Below are 25,444 nucleotides of genomic sequence, written 5' to 3'. Positions count from 1 at the left end.
CCCCCCCTGGATAGTACATCATCTATACTGTAGTGTCTCTTCATTAAACTTACAGTATAAGATGATATCCTGTCCAGGGCACAAGCTTCTTTTGTGATTGAAATATATTTATAAGGTTAAACACTTGGCTCATACTCACTCATTTGTGCAGGCAGCATCTCCATGCTTGGATCTGGGGCCCCCCTTGCATGATCTCCCCTATTAGAAGGGTACCACAAGCTCATTAGCATAAAGTGATAACATGAGGGTTGGTCTTATCTCAACCTTCTTGCCTCTGTCCACACCCTGCTTTTATTTGCACAAAGAAATTTACAGATATCATTTTCAATATTTGACAGCCGAGGCTCTCTCAAAGTTTTTACACCAAGTACAAACTGACCAAAAATGACAAGGGGTTTTTAAATAATAAAAAAACATGTATAGTATTTTTTTTTATATAGCAAGACTTTTTTTTACTTTAAAATTGATCATATATAGTGAGGCTTTTTTAAAAAAAATAGTTTTGTGCTATAATAAAGTTCAATTTGCAATGCATGATCGCAATCTGACACCCCCACAGATTAATCCCTGATATTTTAGGTAGATAAAAAAATGTAATAGCATGATATGTCAGATGATGTCTTATCTGACTTTTTCTACTTAATAGTTTTGCCCTCCCGAAATTCGAGGATTTAGATTTGTACTAGATATGTCAGGCACCACAATTTTTTTAAATTATTAAATAATAAACTTTGCAGGTGACTTTTTACTCGGACTCTAAAAACTAAAAAAAAAAAAAAAATGCTGCAGGTTTAAGTACATGAGAACATATTTCAACGGCTTCTCATGTTTCAATGGACATTAAATGGTGCCTGGCTGTTTCCATGGTAACCATCACTAGTTAGGGTGTGGCACCAGCTTAAGTGGACCTGCAGGCCCAGATAAAGAAACATGTCAGACTATCGGGGTGGTTTGCTCTTTCACGAACTTATCTGCTCTAAAAAGCTTGACAAATATATTTCCACTCCCGTTAATTTGATCTATTAGTGGATCTTATTCGGGATTTAAAAAAAATATGTAGATCATTTTTTGTTATATTAAATAGTTTTCTATAAAACAAAATATTATTGAGGTTTTATTAAAAAAAATACATTTATATTTTTACAAAAACACAGAAGGCTTCAAGATTGTGGTATGTATATATTTTATTAGAGGATGGCGCACAACAGAGTAACATGAACACGTGCTTCCAACGCCATGCTGGATAAATTTGTCAAAAGATCCGAGTTTAGAAGCGTAAATAGAAATCTAACTCATAATAGACAATTGTTTTTTTTCCTTCTATGACATACAAATGAAGGATGTTTTTAAGGCGTAGGTCTAAGGTTTGGTCTTCATCCACATCATCTCTACTTGGAGTAAGAGCTGCAATTTTTTTTTTATTTTTGCACCGAATACATATAATAACATAATAAGTGCTGATATGAACAACAATCCCCCCAAAAAAATAACATTTAGGTCTAAATCCTGCAGCAACATTTTTTTTTGTGTGTTCCCATGTATGTGGTTACGACGGAAAATTCTGCGTGAAGCTGAACAAGTACAAAATTAAATCGGACAGGTATGCATGTACAACATTCACATCGACAGGTAACAATGAGTAATGTATAAGCGCGGAAATGTTCATTACAAGTTCTACGCGTGTAGGATTGAAATAGTCACAGCACACTCATAACCTCTTCTTTTGACAAAGGCACTGTGTACAAAACATATTACAAACAATATACTCCACTTCTAAGCTAGCAGCCGGCTCGATAAATGATTTGCGATTAAGATCGGTTACAATAACGACACAGCACCTCTTTTGTCGCGTACAGTGAAACCTTTTCTCAACAGGGGGGAGGAGGCACAGAAATGAATTTTTCCCATTTTTGTTTTAAAAAATAAACGAAAAGGGTGTCAAACTATTTTGACTTCACTTTAAAGATGTTACAAAACACTAAATTAGTGTCAAAGGTTTTGTCAAGAGGTTATACACATGCAACACTTGTTAGTTATTGTTAGTAAAAGGTTTATTTTAATGACAACAAACCAAGCACTATTTTTTTTTTTATATCAGTTAAAAAACAACACAGTTGTACTGTGTAAACATTCCTGTGATAATAAAGTAAAAAAGATGCGTTTGCTCACATTTATTTTGCACAAAAGAATTTGTTAGGGGGGGGAGGGGGGCAAAGTTTTGAGTAGCAGGAATAGCCCTGAGCGTCCACCACATGCCATGCGATGTACTACACGAGTGATGGGTGAGCCTGCGTCCAAGGTTCGTTTTAAAGGCTTCCTCAACATGGCTTGATGTTCAAGAACGTTCTTTGTGTTAGTTTAAAAAAAAAAAAAAACTGACAGCAGGGGGGATCTAGATGATCTGTCCGAAAAAGGTTTTGGGCACTTGAGTGATGATTGGACAGTCACGAGGAGGACAGGCGAGGTGATGGCAAGCTACTAGTGGTTCAAATTTTTTTTTTTTTTTTTTTACAATCCTTGTACAGTAGTAATATTCTGTATAGGCCAGCCATATTTCCATCCCGGTGGATGAAGAGCATGAGAATACCAGCTGAAGAAAAAAAGAGGGAATAAAAGGGGGCCAGTTGTGACCAGCTCAAGTGAATTTGGGACTTTTTCCAGCACAATTAGAATTTTGTTGTTGACTGCAGCACAAAATTGTGGGCTGAGTGGTAAGGAGATAAAAGAAAGGGGGCGCCACAGCTTTTCATTTCATTTGGTGGAGAAGAAAAAAAAAAAACTCAAATTTTGTTTGGTGTTTCTGGCAGTTTTGCATAAGTAAAAAAAAAAGCTCAAATCTCGTTTGGTGTTTCTGGCAGTTTTGCATAAGTGGGTCAGAGGCTAGAGAAAGTGTTGTCATGCTTGAGGCAGATATTGTTTGTCAGGGGTGTAACAGGGGGGTTTCATCAGATGGCTGTCTGCCCGGTCATCTTCTGTAGCAGTGGGATCTGTAGGCGGAGAACACGTAAGAACATTTCTGCCAGTGAGACAGGAACTGTAGTGCCATCTGCTGGACGTATCTAAAATGTCATTTAAATACCTCAACGATTTCAAGCAAAACAAGCACACATATTGTGAATATTTACTTTTCACTTAAGACACCAGCGGAATCCAAATATCCTGCCATTAAGTGTGGAATAATCAAATCAAGGTTGAAAAATGACAAGAGCGACCCTACCTTGGTCACGTCCACGCCGGTGAGGGCGTTGATAGAAACCGGGAGTTCGGCTAAGAGACGGTTCACCTCTCCTGTCACACGGTTGTTATCGCCGGACAGGATTACGATCTCATTGGTCCTGGCCAAAGGTGCTGCTACCTTGCTGGCGATCTAATAAAACACATGGGGAACATCTTTTAGTGTTTAGACTAGAAGTTCAAGTGTTTAGAAGTTAGCAAAACATCAGAATGCGTGACTCATAAGAAAAACGTCATGATGTGAAATTTAATAGGAATAAATGCAACTGACCTTGGGCAGTGCTTCCAGGACCAAAGCCGTCTTGGCGGCCTCGCCGTACTGCATGTAGGCTTCCGCCTTCAGCCTCATTTTCTCCGCCTCTGCCTTGCCCACAGCTTCGATGGAGGCGGCCTCCGCTTCACCGATGAAGCGGATCTTCTCGGCCTCGGCTTGAGATATCAGTACCTTCTTAATCCTGGCGGAGGGCGAGAAAAGGCTTTAACGTGACGCTTTTGGGTTCAATGGAGGTGAAATGAATGATCTCATTTCATTTCATCAACCCAAGGTGGACTTGGACACTTACTTCTGGCCCTCAGCCAGCTGCTGCATCTTGTAAGCTTCAGCCTCAGCAGGTCTCTTCACAGTAGCGATGAGCTCCTTGTCAGTACGATCGATCTCCTTCTCCTCGATGGTGATCTGCTTCTTCCTCTGGACCACTTCCACCTCGATCTCCTCCAGACGGATCTTCTGCTGCTCTTTGGCTGCTTGAAGCTCATACGCCAGCTGAGCTTCTGCTTTCTGGAGAGACAGGATAGCTTAAAACTACTTCAACCTTTATTTGTGGGTCATCAGGGAAATCGGAATGAATACCTTCGTATTGACTTCCTGATTGAAGGCAGCTCTCTGCATTTCCAACTCTCGTTTGGAATCAGCCATTTTCGTGTCCGCCAGGAACTTAACGTCCATCATTTCTTTCTTACACTCAGCTTCCTGTTTGGAAAAAAAAATAGAGATGTGAGTTTCTAACCTGTTCTGCTTTCAGAAATCAGATGATGGTCCATTTGTGAGTTCCTCTTACCCTGATACCAGCATCTCTTTCTGCCTCCGCCACGCCAATGTCAGCATCCCTCTGCACTGCAGCCGTTTGCGTTTTGCCCAGTGAGCTCAAGTACTCCACTTTGTCATACACATCCTGACAACAAAAGTAGAAATGCACTTTAAAACGGAATCATAAATAACCCGTGGGAAATATCACTAATAAATCTTTCCAGTCTCACACCTTGATGGTGAAACTGAGAATCTCGATGCCCATTCGGCCGACGTCAGGTGCAGCGACCTCTCGGACCAGAGAAGCAAATTTGTCCCTGTCTTGGTAAATCTGCTCCACAGTTAGAGTTCCTGGAAGACAAACATAGGTGTTAATCAAAATGGCTTATGTATGTTTAGAAATGAGATACCTACCAAGGATGGCACGTAGGTGACCCTCAAGAGTCTGCAGGATGACGCTCTTGATCTCAACGACAGATTTCCCTAGGAACTGCTCGCAGGCATAACCCAGCAGTTCGTTTTCTGTCATCACCTTTACCTGTCGTGGGTGGGGATAAAAATTGTCAGCTGAGCATACATTTATTATTTTACATGGCTAAAAAAATAAGTTAAGCAAAAAATGCCAATACTTTTATTTTGAAAATAATTCTGCTCCTATATCATTGTTTTTTTTTCTCTACAGAGAACGGCAGCTGCTGTTTTAAATAATTCCATACAAACTCAAATAATTTTAGTCATGTCCACATGTATATAGATAATTCCCAAAACACTTTTAAGAATAACTTTTGGCCCTTTTTTCCACCCATATAAATATGTCTGATTGGCCAAAATGTGAGGTAGAAGATCTGCCCCATTGTGAGCGGAAAATACATTTTTTTTTTTTTAAATAGCAACATATATGTGGACACGCCCTGGCTCAATAAAGAAGTTACAATTATTTATGTTAAATGTGGAACATCATTACTATATAATTTCTTGAACATATTTTATATCATGCTCATTACCCATGCACATAAAAATAAAGGAAAGGGAATGGGGGCATCATTGACAGCTCATTTGTATGGCGAAGAAATGAAAAAAAAAAAAAAAAGGTTAACCACGATGCTGTACTCCACTGGGGCTGTCAAAAGAGAGATAAGTGAGCTGGGTCCTTAGGCAAGTGGTCACACCATTTGGTCGGGTAACATGCACTCATACCAAGATTGAAGGACACACAATGTAAGACGTGGCAATCGTCATTCGGTGTAAAAACTGATAAAAGGGTGCAACATGGACAACCACGCAGCAGGCCAGATCAAAAAGAGTCAGCAGGGGGAGCTGTGCTGGGGCTCAGCCTAAAATAGTGTATGGAAAAAGTGAGTGTAGCTCGACCTCTTGACCCCACCCCTTTATTGGCCCTTCCTTCTGAACAAAATAGAAGAGGAAATGTCACACAAATGACTTTTCCGTATTTATTTTTCAATTGACTGAACTCAAAGAATTTGTTTTGGTGAGCCAATTGCACAAATTTGTACGGTCAACAAATCAATTTTATCTAAAGGCCAAAGCAAAAATAGTCTTCTGTGGTTCTTTTTAGTTTTAAGTGGATGGGCAATTCCCTCTAAATAAGTTCCTAATTCACGGTCATGGTAGTCCCGTTGCCATGAGCCCCGACAAAGGCTTTTTGGCAGAGGGGGGAAGAGGGAAATTGTGTGCTAAAAAGAAGTGTGAGAAAGTGAGCGGTCATTCCAGACAGCGGGCTCATTGTCAGCATGCATGTTTGAAAACACACACAGAGGAACACACAGTACACAACGGATAATGAGGCATCTCCTTTCAAACACACAGAAGGCATGCACACAAAAATTTGTGAACAGCCAAATCAAGAACTGAAATGCAGAATATTGTTGAAGTTGAAAATCCCAGGTGGATTTATTTTGGTACTTTTTAGAATACAGAGGGGTTTTTTTTTGCAACAATTAAAATAATTTTCTATTAACATTTTTGAAATAATATTCTGCATGAGTGTTGGTGATCAAATCTTATTGGATCCCTGAAAGTTATAGGAAAAGGAGGCTCACACAAAAAAAAAAAAAAAGATTCAAAAAAGCAATGAATATGATTAGCATTAGTGAGATTAGCATGCGGGTAAGGCGCTAACACCTTTTTGTTGTCACACTAGGACAGTTTATTATTTAAAACGATCGACTCGACTATTATGGGTACCGATGCGTAGCCTAAGCTTAAAATTAAAAATATATATATATATAAAAGGAGTCTGCTCTGTTGTCACTAATCTGAAATACTGACAATTTTATGCTAACCAGTGCTAATGTTAGCCTTGACCACACCCATGTCATTCAATGAGGGCAAAACATGCAGTGTCTCCGTACGCCATCTTAAAAAATAATAATAATAATAATAAATGCTTGTATTGTAACCTGAGCCCTCTGTGTGAAAGCACCTCCGACGTGATTATGGGGTGATGCCAGACCAAAAGAAGTCGCTGGGGATGCAGGGGGGGACGGACAGGGTGATCGGGGGGGTGGGGTGTTAAATCTGAACTGGCATTCCCAAAAAGAAACAGTATGGTGATTTACCTGAGCCACCCCTGTGACAGTAATAGCTACACCCTCCGCTGTCTCTACATCCTCACACTTGGGCTGCAGGGTCATAATCTCAAGCGTTATCCTGTGAAGAATGTGGAAAACAATATATAAAATAAAAACAGGCATGTTCGGAAAGGGGGGGGAAGCAAATGAAGGGAGGGGCGAGAACACAAGGAAAAAAAAAAGAAAAGAAAAAATCAGGACAAAGTGAAACCATTCACCCAAGGACTCCAGAGCACTAACAATGGAGTATGTGATGCGCCCCAAAAACCGACCTTTGACATTGGGTCGGTTTGTTGATTTTGAAAAGCAGCTCAGCTTCAGCTTATATTTTTTTAGTTAGTGGCCGCAGAGACGAGAAAACAGAGGAACGCTCACTCTCACACACAAATTAGCTGAGCCACTTTTTTGCAGCATCTTCTCTTGGTCTTGAGTACCAGCAGCCAACTGCTGTTTTTTTGCCGGGGGTGGTCTCATACGTTACCTGGGCCACCCCAGTCACATCCAGGGGAACACCCTCCGAGGTTTCGATATTCTCACAGCGACACAGGATGGTCATAACCTCCAGAGACATTCTACGCAGACAGGGAGGCAGGCCGGAGTAGCAGAGGCAAAACAGTAAGTTGAACAACAGCTGTTAGGGAGGGTCAGTCACCAAGGTTAAGAGAAAGAGGTCAGAACCTGAAACCTCGCAGCTCCTTGCTTCAGCCGCATATTGTTAATTTTGTCAGTGCTGATAAGAATAGTATTTGCAAAAAAAAAAAAAAAAGTAACATTTTCTAGCATTGAATAAAAATGGTTTTAATTAAAAAAACAAAATGTAAATATTGCACTTTTTTTTTTTTGCATCGTCTGATTAAAATAAAAACGGGACTGTCCTTTTAAAAGGGAGCAAAAAGGCAGAAGGATTTAAATAGCAGCATCAACCACGTCCTCCTCCTCCTTTCCAGGAGATCAATGAGTCACGGGCCCGAACATTAACAAGATTGCTGCATCAGAAGCGGGAAGAGTGTGTGTCCTCAGCACACACACATCCCCACCCGCAAGCATCAGCCTTTTACTTCAAGTGCTCGTGACTCTAGAGATGAGTGAGTGCTTTCTTTCTGTCATCCTCCAAGGAAAAAAAAAAACAAAAAAAACATGACCATAATCTTGGCCAGTAAGGGCTTAGTGAATTTATCAAGTTCATCCATGCATTGACTTGACTGTTGTTTTTGTGGTCTATCATTATGTTACCGAGCAACACTGAAGTCAGGTTCTTAATTGGAAATAGGTAACCTGAAGCGGACACAAGACACACACAGAAAAACAGTTTCTCAGGGAGACGAGCAAACATTAGAACATGAATACATTCAAACTAGGTGCCCCGACCAAGCAAATTAATACCAGCACCAGTTAGTCCAAGCAAGTAAATTTAACAGACAAAAATGTTGCATAAATAGAAACATTGAGAAGAGGACAAGCGCTTTTCTAAGCTGCAAGATCTGCAAAAGGGTAACTTAAATGGTTCAACTACATTTTCTGGAGCTTAAATCCATCTGAGAGTGGTGAGCAATGTTTAGAAAAGACCATCCATTGAATTCAGACAGTAATCAATCTGAATAATATCTGACAAATGATGGATTTCAATTTCCTGGCATGTCATCATTCACAACTGCAACGTGACGATGGATTTAAGGGCGCATCAAGTCATTGCATCACCAAATATCAAATGATGTACTTCCCACCATTGGTACGCTTGGGCTGACGTGCAAACCGTTCTTACCTTTGAATGTCCGAGATGAGCCACCATGCCCAAGCCCAGCCTCCCACAACGTATGTTTTCTGATCCGAGCCACAGCAGCCACCTTAGGAACAACACAAATAAAAAGATCATCATCATAAACATTTATGGAACTGTAGTTGTGAGGTGCGGGAGAAACACTACACGGAAACGGTCTGGTAAGAAAAAAAAAAAAAAAGAAACATCACACAGGCTCTGGTTCATCTCCAGTGTTTAGGTCGGCATTCCCAGCTGTCATGTTAACAGACAGGAAGAAAAAGGGGGGTCGGAGCTGGACTATATTTACAGACACACCCGCGCCTATATTTACCCAAACACAATCAAATACAAGTTGTTGTACCGTACAACACTGACTTTTACAATCAAGAGTTTCCGAAACAGTTTCCTGTGATTTGATAATGAAAAAAATCAAATAGAAATGTCAACTAACACTGCCATTGTATTATTTTTCCATTACCACATTAGCGTTCATGCTATGCTAGGAGGGTCAAAGTTGTCAGTGAATTCCTTGTGTGTGAACAGCTGGTACAATAATATATATTGTTAGCGTTAGCATTGACAAAATAATCAATCTAATGAAACTGGGTTATGAAACAAGCAAATTATAACTTGTTTTTAATGTCTATACATTGCCTTTAATTGGAAAGTTACCCCTGCCAACATGGCCGCCACATAGGCACAGCTTGATTTGATACTGATGTTAAAAGGTCACTACAAATATTGCTTGTAAACGTAACAAAAGTGGGAGACAATTTTAACAGTGGAAGAAATGTTTCTAATCGAAATCCGAAACAGAAACTGTTTTGTATTGACTTCTTTAAACTGTAGAAAACAGGAGGTTATTGTTTTTCAGCGGTTGGAAAAAGTAGAGAAGTATCTCTGCCACAAATAAAGTTTTTGGGCACATGATTAAATTCTTGTGGCTTTTATAGAAACAGATGTTGGTGGCACATGATTTCCGGGGCAAAATAAACTCCTTGTCAATGGCACAGATTGAGAATCTTTAGAGATACACTGAGCGGCACGTTATTCATGTCTCGCTAGTGCTGGCATAACAAACATTCCTGACTGCATTCTATTAAAGTGGGGGGTAGGGAAGTTTGATTCCTAAAGTTTCTCTCTGTGGTATTGTCAAATGGGGTGCAAACTGGAGGTTATTTTCTCTATAAAATCAGTTTTATTGTGGTTTAGTTACACAATTTGATATTTGATTATCTAAAAAAAAAAAGGATACCAACTTAATCGGGATTCAAATGATTTCTCAGTTGATGGTTTGCAATTCTATGTTGTGCACTGATACCAGGAGGGGAGACTTTATGGGCCTCTCCCCTGTAATCTAATTTATTCAGCTATATCCCCTCTGCAGAGAGCAACCGCCATGTCTTGCTACTCGCCATGTAATAAACTCGCAAACCTTACACAAATCTTCTTCGTCTTATAATATCTAAAACAAAACATATGTTGGAAACAGACCAAAAGAACAGGAGCACGTGAGGAATAGGAAATTGTCCGATCTCCGCTATGAATGTCGTCCGAATACCAATGGAATAAAAAACATATATTTTATTAGAATATTTAAAAAAGTGTTTGTGCTACAAGTCAATAAAATAGCTTAAACACTAAAAAAACCGGCTTATCAAAGCGACCAGTTGAAAATCGTTACGTAATCGGTAGTAGTATTTCGTACGATTTATTTGCCTTTGTTTTTTACGTCAATCGGGCAAACGTGCATATCTTCATCGTATGCATGTTTAATGTACATGTTCGTGAGAAGAACTTCAAACGATGGAAAGAGATTCATCGAGTGAAGGTAATAAAAAAAAAAAAAAAAAAACGCCCCCCAAGGCCCGCCTCTTAAATCCCTTCTTCAAGCTTAAACTAAGCAAAGGCCGCGGAGCTTTAAATAATAATAAAAACAAACGCGCGGTTTTTTATCGTTACCTGAAACCACAAGCGCCTCGTTTGGTCCAACGGTGTGACAGTTTCCCATTTTTAAAACGATTTTTTTGACTCGACACCGAAAGATGTTAAATGTACCGTTCCCCCTTTACCCCCTCCAACCCTCACAATTATTTCAACACAACATCAACGGAGCGGCTACGCGTCACACCCACACCCGTATCGATTTTCTTCGCACTGAGGAAGATCGATCCGTTTTTCCGGTTAAATCCTTCAAAATAAATGCGTCCCAACGTTAACACATGGAGCCTGCTTTGGAGGAATTCCGAAGCTTTTATTTTTTTGACGACGCAGTTTCTTATTTATAGCTAACTTGATGACTATCGTTAATTTACCGGATATGTTTCCCAAACGCCCAAACAGAGGAAATGACGTAATAGTGTCCTTCCGCGAGAGACGAAAATGTTAAAATTAAGTAAAAACTAATTAGCGCTTATCTTGGTCTAATATTATTCATAAGGGACATATTTAATCGTTGAGAGGATATGTAAAAAGTTTACCTTTGAATGGTTAATTCTAAATTTATGGATTAAAAAAAAATCAAAATTAGCTTGGACACATTATAGGTCACAATAATAAATGCAAACAGTTTTGAAATTATTTTTCTTTGTCTCTTTTTGATACTATTTTACATTTTTAAATATCTGCTGATAGTCCAATTTATTGACAGACACATTACTCATGGATCATGACCCATATTGGCCCAATATGATCAGCATGTTGATATCACAGCAGTGCCTCCATGCAGGCTTGAGAAAGTTGTATGATGTCAACACCTGCTTGCATGTCTGTGCACTTGGAATTTGAGTTTTTTCACAGACAATCGCTATATCACTCACCATCTTCCTGCGGTATACATATATTGCATAGCTTAATAAAATAAATACAACACAATAAAATACTATATAGTGCACAAACTGGAATCCCCGCCCCCTTTTGTGCAGTATTCTCTTATGCCCAGCAGATGGCTCACAAATACCAAAAAGCAATCAAGCAAATTTACTCTGGACTTCAGAGGGTCCTGGAATAAAGCCTTCATATTTTTTCCTTTTTATCCAAATTATTGATTATGATAATTGCACCCCCAATTTTTGCTGTTGTACTACTTCCCCATTTCTCCACCAATTTCCAACTCTTACTGAGGAGATCTCAGGAAACAATTGCACAAAATAATTGTATCCTTTGTCATTTGACTCGTTTCATATAAAAAAAATCTTTTTTTTAAATTCCAAATACTCATTCTCATTGACCAAACTTGATTCTTATCGTTGGGGTATAGATAATATACTTATAGAAGGAATGATAATGCTTATCAAGTTTCCACCTTCACACAGTTGTGGGGGCTCACGTGTTTAAAGTGCACTTTGTATCATCCTGGAAATGTGATCTAACAGACACGATCCTTGAAATATTATCTAGCACACGAGATAATGTTTAAAATAGTATTCCTGAAGAAGGCAGGCCATAAGAATTTTCAACAATTTTAAATAAATTGAAAGAAGCAACAATAGCTGTATTGTTTTTATATCAAATGAAACAATAGCTATGGTATTGTTTATATTTAAGATTTATAATATCAATATCATATATATATAATAATATAATATATACACTTTATTTTAGTTGATAAATTAGATTAAGATATTTATTGCGAGGAAATTCTGGAAAAAGTGAAAGTTTGAAAACTTTTTTTTTTACAGGAGGAACAAAAAAAAACATAATTTGAGGATAAGTGAAAGAAAATGAATGGATGATTCGAAGCATTGTGATGGCAAACATTAAACTGAATGGACTTACGTATTGCCCACCGGCGGCCCTTCTGCTAATCATTAAGGATAATAAAAAGTGATGTCAACCAGAGTTACAAAACCCTTTTCCATGGAGTTAGGGCCCAGAAGAGCAACCGCTTGGATCCCAACAGCAGACATGGCCAAGGAAAAGAGCAGACCGACGTGGAGCAGGCAAATAGAGTTCACTCTGGCGGGCATTGGCTCCGCCGTGGGGCTGGGCAACATTTGGAGATTCCCTTACCTCTGCTTCAGGAGTGGAGGAGGTGAGTAAATAAATAAGAAACGTGCCAAACTTGACTTTACACTAAAACTGATAGATTTGCTCGAATCGCTCCACAATAATGTTTTGAAAAAGATCAAATCATTTTTTTCCAAGTTATAAATTGGCGACTTGTGTTTTTGCAGATTAATTTACAGGTGCATTAACTTCAATCCATGAATCATTTCCCTGTAGGTGCTTTTCTGGTACCATACCTTCTCATGCTCTTTGTATTGGGGATCCCTCTCCTCCATATGGAGTTGACCGTTGGCCAATACACCAAAAGAGGGCCTGTCCATGCTCTTGAGCAATTCTGCCCTCTTTTAAAAGGTACAACAACCTTTGAGTGGTACCGTATTTTCCGCACTATAAGGCGCACCGGATTATAAGGCGCACCTTCAATGAATGGCCCATTTTAAAACTTTGTCCAAGATAATTTAGCCCACGGGTCGGACTTTGGACACGCCTGCCGTAGTGGCTCAATATTGGTCCATATATAAGGCGCACCTGATTATAAGGCGCACTTTTGAGAAAATTGGAGTTTTTTAGGTGCGCCTTATAAAACACGGTACTATTTTATTTCAATCCATATTTCTATCACACAGGTGTTGGAGTAGCATCCGTGGCCATTTCCTTCATCATGTGCACGTATTATAACGTGGTCATTACTTGGGCCCTCTACTACCTATTCAGCTCTTTTCAAACGCCGCTACCCTGGCAGGGTTGCAACAACACGTGGAACACTCCAAACTGTACAGATCACGCTACAAACAACAGCTACTCGTCGACGGCCAGCCAGGAGTTCTTCAAGTACGTTTTACCGGCTGGGAGACTTGAAATTTCCCAAAAGAAACAACATGGAGAACGACGTAACAGTGTCGCGTGAGCTTATCACAGCAGCCATGTGAATGATATCAGTCAAAATGATAGGAGAGGTCAAAACTCAATTTTAAGACACTTGTATAAATATTAGTCAGCTCTCTTTTGCATGTAATTAAATATAGAGACAGTTGGGAGAATATATAAATATATATACACATGTGAAAAACAAATAATGGTGCTTTGAGATGAGTTTAGTTTTTAATACACATCCCAAACAAAGCATCTTTTCCCATTGAAATAAATAGAAATGCCATTAATCTGCTCCCAAAATGGATAAGAAATATTTACATACATGTTTTTGTGAAGATATAAGATGCTGCAACAAACAACGGGAATCGAGGAAGCCGGAGTTGTACGATGGGACCTTATGCTAATTCTCATGCTTGCTTGGATCCTCATCTATCTTTGCATCTTCAAGGGGACCAAATCCACAGGCAAAGTGAGCAGAGTTGACGCAAGATGTTAAGTGATGGTTCTTCCGATTACCTTCTAAATATACGTTACAGGTGGTGTACCTCACAGCGTTGCTCCCGTACGTCATCCTTATTGCCCTGCTAGTTAATAATGTGCAACTTCCTGGAGCGATGGAGGGTATAAAGTTCTTCATTGTGCCGCAATGGGAAAAACTTCTCTCAGTGGAGGTGAGGGAGATTCATTTGTGTGGAAGAATTTGAAGAAATTGAAAATGCATCGTCTGCTTGCAGGTTTGGGTAAACGCTGCAGCTCAGATCTTTAACTCCATCGGGATAGGATTTGGTTTCCTCATAGCTATGTCTAGCTATAACTCTTTCAACAATAATATTATTAAGTAAAAGCCTCACTCACCACTCCAATGAGTCCTAGCGTGATATTTTATGAAGATCCTTTTGTGTTTTTTTCACACAGGGACACGCTGACGATATCTATCGTCAATTCCCTCACCAGTATTTTGTCAGGTTTTGTTATATTCTCCGCTTTCGGATATATGTCGCATCTGCAGGACATTCCGGTAGCCCAGTTGGCTGTGGATGGTAAGGGAAGAAATAAATCCAGCAATCACAGCTTAAATTTAATTAAATTTATTTTGATTTGTTATGTAGGTCCAGGACTTGTTTATGTCGTTTACCCACAAGCTTTTGCCAGTATGCCAGTACCTCAACTATGGGCTGTGATGTTCTTCTGCATGCTGCTTTTTCTTGGAATTGACAGTGAGGTAGACTATCACACACAATATTTCAAATAATAAACATCAGTTAATATCTTTTTTCTATATTACTAGTTTGCTATGGTTGAAGTGATGGTGACCACTCTGATGGATCAATCCAATCAGCCTCTGCTGAAGTTCTTTAAGAAGAAAGAACTGTTAGTTCTTGCAGTTTGTGGAATCGCTTGTCTTCTTGGAATTCCTAATGTGACGCAGGTAAAAGATGTTTTTTTCCTGGATGTGTTAAATTCACAATTATATTTTACAGATAATTCATATCTTTGCAGGCAGGGATTTATGTTTTCCAGTTGATGGATCATTACACTGCCATCGTGTCCATCATGTTCCTTGCGTTCTTTGAGGTCATAGGCGTTTGTTGGTTTTATGGTCAGTATTTAAAAAAAAAATATTTGATGAATCTGCACAATCTGAACTCATTTTGGTATTTAGGTGTGAATCGATTATCTGACAACCTGGAGGAGATGACTGGGAAAAGGCCCAACATCTTCTTCAGACTGTGTTGGCAAATCATTGCTCCTTTTCTCGTCACTGTAAGTCCGACGATTTGTATTATATCAATCTGGAGTACAGCTAATACTCTTTTTTTTTTTCGTGGGGGGCAGGTTATCCTCATTTTTTCAATTATCCAGTTCAAACCGGCTCGTTATGAAGCCTACGTCTTCCCTCCCTGGGCTCAAGGGGTCGGCTGGGTCATTGCCATGGCCTCCATGATTTGGATTCCGCTCGGCACCATTCACACATTGTGGGTGCTGCCTGGATCATTTGTGCAGGTAATGTAAATATATTTACTATTCCCCCCCCCCACACACCTTGAAATATCCAATTGAAATATTCCTTAAGCATGTTTTTAAATACACTTTAAAAATAATATATTATGAGAGAGTAAGAGAAATGGATAATACAAAAAAATAGCCCTGTTTAGAGTGAATAAATCCTCTTTTTTTATCCTAACTAAACTTCACCGTATACTAAATATCGCATCATGTCTAAAGATGTACATAATAAATTGAATCCAAAGCCGTTGCTTTCCGTAGGCGAAATGTGGAATGATAGAGGATTGCGAGATTTAATAATCTCTTTCTAATCTCTGCAGTCAAAATGAGGCATCGTTTGAAACTCTCTCCTACTTTCAAATTTACAGTTAAAAACAATCGTATGCGCTGAAAGTGAAATTACATCACGAATAAAGAAAAAAACAAAGAACAAAATTAGAACTGCAAAAATTTTTTGGGCATAAATGTGATTTTAATCAAATATTTATTGTCCTTATCACTATGCTATTGAGTTCATGACAGACAATGGTGCAAAATTTGTGTTGGGCCTACGTCATAAATAAATAGATAGCAAAAATAGGACTTTAGAAAAGCTCAGTGAACTAGGGATTATGTTTCTGGCGGTGGATTATTCCATTAATATCATCGTGACATGAAATTATTCTTTCATCTGTATCGTTCGATAAAATCCTTTGCCATGTTTTAATTTTTTTTTTATTTAATACTGTAATGAAATTTTTGTTGTCCATTTGGTACTTCCCTCATTGCTCCACAGAAACTAAAGCTGTCCATCACACCCTACGCCCTGAATGACAAATCCAAAATACCATATTGTGAAAGTGGAGGAAATGAGAGCTCCCCAAACATGGCCGTCATCAGCAGCAACGCCATCAGTACAGACTACAAACTCCCAGACGAGACTAATTAAAGCGATTTATTACCATTTTTTTTTTAATTGAGCAAATCAGTGTCAGTTATTATCTCTCTATTAACCTATAATGGTACATGAGGTTGTGAATGTAAATATTTCTACTGTATTTAAATATTAGATGCATTTCAAACCACAGCTGACTTCCATGAGCATAAACTTTTCTAAATAAAGCGCCAGAGATACATTCAGTGTGGGCAAGTTATTTATTAGGTCAAATGATATGTTTGTGATTAACATGACAAATGTCTGTTATCAGGTACACAGGTCATGCTGCATGTATGGTGTAATAAAAACTTCACAGGGTTCCTTGACGTTTTACAGAGTACAATGATTATAAAGTCGTATGCAGTATAGGCATTGACACTGTCTAGTTTGAATATAGGCAGGCAATAAATGTTAAGTATTTGATAACATCCCACTGAAATGACATACTGGATGTGTGTTTGTGCGTGTGTACATTTACACCTACGTATATATCTGTAAATTCTGCGTTTAAATAACTCATCAAAAGTTTATTAATTGAAAGTGCGATATAAATTAATGTAATTTCTCGAGTGGAGAACTCGTTTTTATCTGCGGGTTTTAATTTAAAATTGATGGTGGGTATGAGACATAGGTGGAAAAAAGGGCGGGGTTATATTGGATAAGTGTATAATGGTAAAAATAAAAATATGAAAAGGTCTGACTAATGTTAAATGGAAACTTACCCCTTCTTGCATTGCTATGGTAAATTTCAACTTCTGCCATGACCAGTTGCACCAACTGTGCTTTTTTTCCCCTACCAATGTCTTAAAAAAATAAAAATAAAAATACAAATTACTTTGTGGATAATAGCTGAACTGTACTTCATTTTGTGAAAATGAATACCAGCAGTTTGGGGGAAAAGTATAAGACAAAGGTACATTACAAGAATGTTAGAGGGCCATTTTAAGTCAATTTAAATTAGACGCGAGTGTGCATTACACTCAAGAAATTACGGTAAACACCTAATCATTGGATTGTGGGACTCATGCAGACAAAAAATGCTATCATTAGTATGTTTGCTTTTTTTTTTTTTCTTGGACAGATTAAAATAAAAACTAAAAGTGAGTATGTCCATATTATAAGTCAAGGTGTCAAGCCTTAGAGAATATTAAATAGTTAAATAGACAATACAGTACTTTTTACGGTTATTTTTTTTCTATGACAGCAGATCTATCATCAATCAAGTGGTCAAATAATTATAAAAAGAATCCAAAAATTATTAACAGACAATTACCGTTCCGATTTAATTTTCAAATAGATATGTAATATGACCTAAAAAAAAAAAAAAAAAAAAAAAGGTGCAGTCAATAGCATAGTCTTCATCTGAAACGATGGTCATATCGATGACCACATAAGCACAGCAAGGACTTTCGAGTCGTCTCAGTTAACAAACTGGTGGCTTCGTTCAGTAGTATTTTCATTGTGGTTTCCGTCCACACCCTTCATTTCCTCCATCCAGCCTTTTCTTGACTCCTTGCGCTCTTTCTTTCTTTTCCCATCCATTTATCATTCCACCCAACTCCTACCCTTGCTCAGCAGAGGTCGCTATTGAGTCACCATGGCTGCTGACTTCTGGGCTCCTTCTGCAACGTCTGGCTACTGTTTCACTGCTAGGACACCTGCTCAACTGGCCTCATCTGAATATCTCCAATCTGCAGAAAAAAAATGATGATAGGTCAATAAAAGACACACAAAAGGTGCATTAAAAAAAAAAAAAAATTACCATTACCTGGACATGAGGAGGGGCACCGAGGACAAATGTGACCGCACGTGCTATATCTTCTGCTTTTAAACACTACAAAAAAAAAAAAAGTTAAAGTACTACGACTGTAGATATAAAGGATTTTTTTTTTTTTGCTTACTTTTATACTCTCGTACACTGAAGCTGCTTTCTCGGGATCATTGTTATGGAGACGGAAGGCAAATTCAGTCTCCACTATCCCGGGGGATATACACTACACAAAAAGCGAAAAAAAAGAAATTAAATCCAGGCTGTGCTGTTAAAGAGTTTTGATTTTAAATATATTTTAAAATGTCATACAACTAATTTTAAAATTACAATTACTCCAGATATTTCACAGAAATGTGGCAGATTTATGAGTGTGTATGAAAATACAACGGACATTTTTTCCCCATATAAAATACATTATACACACACTCACAGTGGCTCTGATGTGGGTGTTTGCTTCCCTTAATTCTTGCCTTATTCCCTCTGTCAAAGCCGTCACTGCATATTTGGTGGCACAGTAGAAATGCTTGTCAGCACTTGGGACCATTCGATGCCCGCACATACTGCAACAGGAAGAGGAGGACTAACGTACAGTCAAAATTGAGAATACCAAAAAAAAAAAAAAAATTCAATACAGCAGATGAAGTGACAAGCATGGATTTGAATCCGTCAACCTCAGAAGTGTGGGGCGGAATTCCAATTTTACCTGTTAATATTAATAATGTGACCATCATCCACGTTTCTCTCCTTCATTGATTTGTAAGCCTCACGGGTGCAGATGGACAAGGCTAGCACATTCACCTGTGGTGCATAAAAAAATAATAATAATAATTTAAAATAGTAAGAAACTCTCCGATTGCTTCCAAATTTATGGCAACAGTTTTGTCCCAATACTTTTGATGTATTTAACAGAGCCTCTTTGTTTAGCTGCCTACCATCATAATTTCCCCAGCTTGTCAATCTAAACTTCTCCTCTAGAGACACTGATGGACGTAAGGTTAAATTCCATCGTGAAGCAAGCTTGGGCAAGGTGACCAAATCGGGTCAGCATGCAGATTAAACCCAAGCTAAAAATAATACACTGGCACTACAGGGTCATTTGGGCTGCCATGACAACAGATGGACCAGCATTACCAATGCTGGACCCTGGAAACTTTACAGCACGGGGTCCTTTGTGGTCAATGAACCCGAAGAGTGGGGTCTAACAAGGGAAATAGTGGAGGCTTTCAAAAGCGGGCCTCTGCTGTGCCAGGGTTGCTCACCCGAGCCAATATTTTTGCATAATCTGGATCTCCCGATCACTCACATCGATCATATTCCTCCAGCCTTCTGTTTTCCCGCTGAGCAGAGGTTCGTTGTGCGCCAGCCCGGCGTTGTTGATGCACACGTCGACGCCCTTATGCAGCGTTTTGATGGCGGAGAACATGGAGAGGATCTCCTCCTCGTTGGAGAGGTCACACTTGTACGGGATTAGTGTGCCGCTGTAACCTGCGCTCTGACATTCCGCTGCCAGCTTCTAAAAGACACAAATTAAAAAGTACATTAGAAAGTATACGATGGGAATTTTTTTTCGGGTTGGACGATTGATGTGGCTAACACTGTTGTGGTGTGATGTCACGCTGCATGAGCAGGCAACGTTACAAGCAGGTCAGCTGTCCGTCTAGCGCCAGTGGGATTTGGAACAAGCTGACACGGACCCAGCAGCCTGCCAGACATAGCTGCACCAATCACCTGATCTCTAGCTGCTAGTGCCAGTTATGCAGGAGCCCCACTGAGATGAGATGGAACCATAGCAGGTTAGCATGCTGTGTCGTGAAAAACATCACAGGTACTCGTTTGGTATTATTAGCGATGCTTTGTTAAGCATCCACTGGACTCGGAATTGAAAGTGAAACCAGGTTGCACGGTCCGATGAAGTCGGATAATTGATATTTTCCAGCATATAGATAATTAAACACCTCATTTCAGACTTGCAGATTTCCTTGCTATCTGTAAGCTGTTTAGCCCGGATTATCTAGAGTAGGGCATTAGCTGAACAGATCTGTGAAAACACTGAAACACTGACAATATTTGTTTCAGCTGTAGAGAGTGTGACCTTTGTCACTTTTGACCCCTGGAGGAAGTGGGCCCCCGAAAGTGACGCGAGTAAATAGAGGAGAGAGCGAAGGAAGAAAAAAAGCCAGGCTGGTATTTTGAGAGCGAGAGAATTAGTTATGTTAGTAAGATTAAAGTCGGCACTCGGCGGAGGAGCAACCCGGCTTTGATTCGCCAGCCAGGCCCGCTCGAGTTGCCTTATCGAAACCTAACGGGGTTAAAGGTGAGCTGTGGACTGTTAGCTTTGCCGTTATGTGGATAATTAAGTCATTGTCATTCACAGGAAGTAAAAGGTTTAAAGGTTGAACAAGATAGCACTATGCATCTAATCAAGATGGGAAGATAAGCAGGTATCTGGAAAACCTTGGTTATGTTTATAAAGTAAAAAAAGGGGGTACAGCAAGCCCTACAACATGGCGCCGTCCCTTCGAGGACATATAGGTTGGTCATCGGCTCATCCTGTGCTAAATGCAGTGTGAAAGGGAGAGTACCGTATTTTCCGCACTATAAGGCGCACCTTCAATGAATGGCCCATTTGAAAACTTTGTCCATATATAAGATATATACATTTGGGGTGCAGGCCGGACTTTGGACACGCCTGCTATAGTGGCTCAATATTGGTCCATATATAAGGCGCACCTGATTATAAGGCGCAGGGTCGGCTTTTGAGAAAATTGGAGTTTTTTAAGTGCGCCTTATAGTGCGGAAAATACGGTATATGAGATAGTGGGTGTACAAGTTTGTATTTTCCCCCAAACAAAGTTCTGATGAATCAGGGAGACCAAGCAACATGGAACATCTGTGTCAGCAGTAGGATCAACGATGAGAGCAGGCCTTTATCCGTATGTTCACACGGTAATCGTGTGACATAAATGCTTCTTTTGTTTGTAGTCGAGACATGCTGAAGCTTGAAGTCCACTTGTGATCCTTTGCATGCATCACATGCCTCATCCAACTCAGGTGGTTGACATTTTTGGGCTCTTTTCAAGGTTTCTTCTCACTGGAACTTTTTAAATCAGTTCTCACACCAGAAGTAGCTGAATCGATTATAAAAATGAAGGTGTAGTGATGCCTCCAATAATCTCTCATTGTAGGCTTGACTGCCAGCGCTAATGCTCACCACTAGCATGTAATATGATACCATCAAGCTTAAGTAGCTTGCAATATAGCGGCTCTACCATCCCTGATCAAGAACATACTAGTGTCTTCAACAAGACAGAACATGAATCGCTCCACCTATTATAGCAGGAGGCCCAACCGGGGAGTGTTGAGGCCAGTAAACCTTGAAAAGTGATAAGAGGGGACAGCACAGCAGTGGTGCAAGAAAGGGGGGGGGGCCTCATAGGGGTCACCGGGTTGTCCAGCCTCATTGACCTCATGAGATTACGGCAAACAACTGATGAAAGCCACCACCGACAAATAATCCGCCCGATTTTTGTAGTCAGCGTTTCCCTCGTTTCCCCTACACAACAAACTAGTTTTGAAATTACAGATTAGTAAAAACTGTTCAAATGTTTTAAAAAGATGAATGCTAATAAAAATTGCTAGCGATAGCTATGTTTTTTAAAAGTGAAGACAATTTGGATTTTTAGTATTGACACATGGAGTTGATGCATGATTTGTATTCGCGGGCCACATAAAATGATGTGGAGGGCCGTATTTGGCCCCCGGGCCTTGAGTTTGACACCTATGTTCTAGATAATACAGTAAGGAGAATAATAGGAAGTGAAGGGAAGTCATCTCCTTCTTCTTCAAACGCTAAGGACACATGATGGATTCTTTTTGGTTGGATTTATTGACTCAACGCTCAAATGGAAAACATGTTAGTGGAAAAGCTCGAACGATAAAAACACCAGCAGAGGCTGAGCGTGTAAGAGTAAAAAAAAAAAAAAGTAAAGCGGTCTGACCTGACCCGCTTCAAATGCTTTCCGGAATGAAATGTATTTATTGTGTAATCAAAAAGATGGACAGTCCAAATGACAACATGACTTATTCGAAAAAAAAAAAAAAATCTGGGCAATTACATAATAACACAGTAACAAAATGCCGAACAATATTGACTTTATCACTTCAGGTATTTGGGTCAAGGTTATAAATAGAAACTAGATACTGTACTTAAAAAAAACAAGCTTTTTTCACCATCAAGATTAAAACTAACCCTAAATTAATCCCAATGTTAAAAAAAATAGAATGAATGGATTAGCATTCTCCTAGACTATTCTTAAGATCAGCTGTTAAGAACAGATTTGGTGATAATTATATTTACACTACATGTCGCTAGGTAAGCAGGTATCATAAACATACGGGCCATGCCGGTTTTAAGGATTGCGGGTGTTTGACCACTTTACAATCGCAACTCCAAGAGCAGCACTGTCACACACAAACATCAAAACAAACCGGTTGAGTCCTCCAAAAGCATATTGAGCAGAAAGCAGTTTTGCTAGCTTTGCAATTTCATCAAGCTTTCAATCAATCGGGCCTACTTTAAAACCTCTGAGGGAAAAAATCGTACTGCAACAAACCGTCTTGCACTGGTCTAAAAAAAGAGTTCATGTGAAAGTGGATTGTTGCTACTTGGATGCAACCTCATTCCTGCAGAAAGCCCATAGCGACCACATCTCCCCCCTCCCCCCCCCCCTTACTGTGTGTACTCCAAAAAGTCTTATTTCTGAGTTCACACCAAATTAGGACAAACTACACGATCTAAATACACATCTGCTCCTTTCTAATACAGTAAGAACAAGAATGTCTTTATTCCTAGCCGTGAAAGAAATACACACCAAAAGGAAGTCAAGAACAATTGCTCAGTGACAGATACTACCCCCCCCACCCCCCCACTTGCTCTGGCACGGACAACTACAGCCTCGTTGACACAACGGCTAGCGTACAATACTAGCTTTGTCTTCCATCTCGCAAGAACAAAGCTCCCATCAAATAAAAGCGATAACAATTGATCACTCATCCTGCTATTGATTGCGATTGCATCATATTTAGCTCTTTCCTGACCCCGAATGATTAAATAACTGGAATAATGATTTGCACAAAGAATGATTTCTTATTTAAAATGCAATGACCTTGCTTGAGGGTTCCACACGTACATGACAGAAGGAATGAGGTTAACTATTGACAGAAGACATGTGACTAAAGTAAGAATGACGGTGAGTAGTCGATTGCGTAAGTCGCACTCGCTGTGGGCATGTACAAGCACGTTGTTAAACATGTTTGCTTGTCAACAACACAACTTGACACCATTGAATAGTCAATTGTTTACTTTTTTTACGATTGAGAATAAAGACCGGACACAATGATTAAATAGAAGGGGGGGGAAACGGTCCAGACTCACATGACTATATAAAATTAGACACAAATGGATTTGTACTACACATGCACGTTGTGTAGTTGACCTGTTGTGCGCCACTGATAGAGCTAAGACAGTTTAAGACAGAGGGAGGCTTAATTATTGGCTGACAAGATAAGGAAGGTGCAGTGCCTTATGGCCTAGTGGGAGGTGCAAGAATGTCTGTGTCATGAAGATAACACTATTATTAACGGAAATTAAAATAAAGAACAGTTAAAGAGTTAACCTAATCATCTGGGTATAAAGGGAATTTGACCTCAGAAATGCCATAGTGGTTTGCTCCAGATTTAAATGGTGAAGCAATTTTTATTTTAAAAAATATATATTGATTAAAAAAATAATAATAATAAAATAATAATAATAAATTTGAAAATACTTTTCATAGCTTTACCACGGTTTGTTTTATGATATGAATTAAAGAGGCAAAATCCACTCATTTTTATCCATCTCAGGGGGCGGCCATTTTATCACTTGCTGTCAAGTGAAAATGACGTCACAAACTGTGACGTCATTACCACTTGACGGCAACTTCAAGGGACATGGAATGCCATATATTAATAATAAAATTACATAACCACAACAAAGTAAAGGATAGTTATAGTTTTAAAACATTTTTAAAAGGATTTCAAAAGGGTTTTACTGAGAGGAAAAAAAATGCTTCATTTTTAAAAGTGAATACAATTTGCAATGTTGGTATATATTTTAGGAAGAGGGTCAAATATGGCTTCTATGCCTTCAGCATGATCTGAATAAACCTAACATGCGTGTATGGAATGTGGCGGAAAGTCAGTGTACCTAAAGAAAACCAAAACAAAGAGTGGGAGAACATGCACAAGTGATAAACAGTAAACACCAATTCACTCTTCCATCCATGCATAAAACGATCGATTGTTGTAATATTTGAGAGTGGTGGACGCAGCTTAGCAGACTTCACCACCTTTCTGAAGGATAAAAAAGTGGACATCAATGTGGAGATTGCTCAACTCCTTCCTCTTGTGACCTCACTGCAGAAGATTGCCCAAATGCTCTCACCAAGACTTGAACACATTAGCATCGTGGTGCAAAAAAACACTTGGGTGTTACCTGATTTCACTAAACACCAGTAAGAACATAGTACTGGGGTGTTTCTAATATTCTGAATCTCTCATCTATATTGTAGGTAAACAAACTACATGGATGGACATCTAGATAGACTTGATAGATCGATATAAGCATATGGTTTTAAATGTAAAAGAATAAATTGCATTAAAATGTTTTATTTATTAAAATTGTCGCATGAAAGCCCCCATCAAACATGAATTTTCGCTCTTATTATCAAACGTTAGCTTAAGTTGTAAAGCTAATGTTAGCAAGCAGGTTACGTGCATTAGCTGATATATTACACCGCATTGCACTAATGCTATGAGGCAACTCACGCGTTGCATGATAGCCGATGATGGAAGTGAAATTACCTCGATTTTATCGACGTTCCTGGCACATCCGACTACCTTCATGCCTTGTTGGACGAGTGCCCGGGCCACAGCCGCTCCAATGCCCACTGAGGCTCCGGTCACCAGGGCCACTCTGCCTTTCCACCGCTCCATCGCCGATAACGAAACCGTGCTACGAACCGTCGGGTTTTCGCTTTGCTTAGGAAGATACTGCGGTTAAATGTACAACGCCCTCGATTTTGAGGATGCTTCAAGCTCCTGCCTCAGAGTACGCAGCATCCAAAGGCGCGGTAGCACTGGTGCGTAAAGGTAGATCCATGCGCTCCTTTGGATGACATGAGTCCTGATCGTGTTAAATGTTTGCTCCAGCACGTCGCCG

The 25,444-nt window shown here is 39.4% G+C and overlaps 3 protein-coding genes across 5 annotated transcripts; 1 reads left to right on the top strand and 2 right to left on the bottom strand.

Annotated features, from left to right (window-relative positions):
- Positions 1-1,166: 1,166 nt before the first annotated feature.
- LOC125982694 (flotillin-2a) lies at positions 1,167-10,749 on the bottom strand. Of its 3 annotated transcripts, none has more exons than XM_049743663.2 (11): positions 10,574-10,749; positions 8,615-8,696; positions 7,334-7,424; positions 4,676-4,799; positions 4,494-4,612; positions 4,293-4,406; positions 4,085-4,204; positions 3,798-4,012; positions 3,506-3,689; positions 3,218-3,367; positions 1,167-2,987 (listed from the first exon to the last, which is right to left on the bottom strand). In XM_049743663.2, exons 1-11 carry the CDS (start codon positions 10,620-10,622, stop codon positions 2,946-2,948), a joined length of 1,290 nt encoding a protein of 429 aa, XP_049599620.1. In that variant the 5' UTR covers positions 10,623-10,749; the 3' UTR covers positions 1,167-2,945. The 3 variants fall into 3 exon arrangements, with proteins under 3 accessions (XP_049599620.1, XP_049599619.1, XP_049599621.1); XM_049743662.2 differs by lacking the exon at positions 7,334-7,424 and adding an exon at positions 6,841-6,931 and having other exon boundaries at positions 10,574-10,747; XM_049743664.1 differs by lacking the exon at positions 7,334-7,424 and having other exon boundaries at positions 10,574-10,740.
- Positions 9,859-16,618, top strand: si:ch211-283g2.1 (sodium- and chloride-dependent GABA transporter ine). Its single transcript, XM_049743609.2, has 14 exons — positions 9,859-10,442; positions 12,292-12,644; positions 12,836-12,970; positions 13,246-13,450; positions 13,829-13,961; positions 14,029-14,163; positions 14,227-14,330; positions 14,408-14,532; positions 14,602-14,714; positions 14,781-14,921; positions 14,993-15,092; positions 15,156-15,256; positions 15,329-15,496; positions 16,275-16,618. The coding sequence occupies exons 2-14, from the start codon at positions 12,440-12,442 to the stop codon at positions 16,425-16,427; spliced, it is 1,818 nt and encodes a 605-aa protein (XP_049599566.1). The 5' UTR covers positions 9,859-10,442; positions 12,292-12,439; the 3' UTR covers positions 16,428-16,618.
- dhrs11a (dehydrogenase/reductase 11a) lies at positions 16,615-25,444 on the bottom strand. Its single transcript, XM_049743705.1, has 7 exons — positions 25,087-25,444; positions 19,490-19,699; positions 18,890-18,984; positions 18,617-18,746; positions 18,317-18,409; positions 18,184-18,249; positions 16,615-18,106 (listed from the first exon to the last, which is right to left on the bottom strand). Exons 1-7 carry the CDS (start codon positions 25,216-25,218, stop codon positions 18,065-18,067), a joined length of 768 nt encoding a protein of 255 aa, XP_049599662.1. The 5' UTR covers positions 25,219-25,444; the 3' UTR covers positions 16,615-18,064.

This window comes from Syngnathus scovelli, chromosome 15, assembly GCF_024217435.2.
Source record: "Syngnathus scovelli strain Florida chromosome 15, RoL_Ssco_1.2, whole genome shotgun sequence".
Lineage (NCBI taxonomy): Eukaryota > Metazoa > Chordata > Actinopteri > Syngnathiformes > Syngnathidae > Syngnathus > Syngnathus scovelli.
The sequence above is the reverse complement of the archived record's forward strand: the minus strand, read 5'-3'. Positions and strand labels throughout refer to the sequence as shown.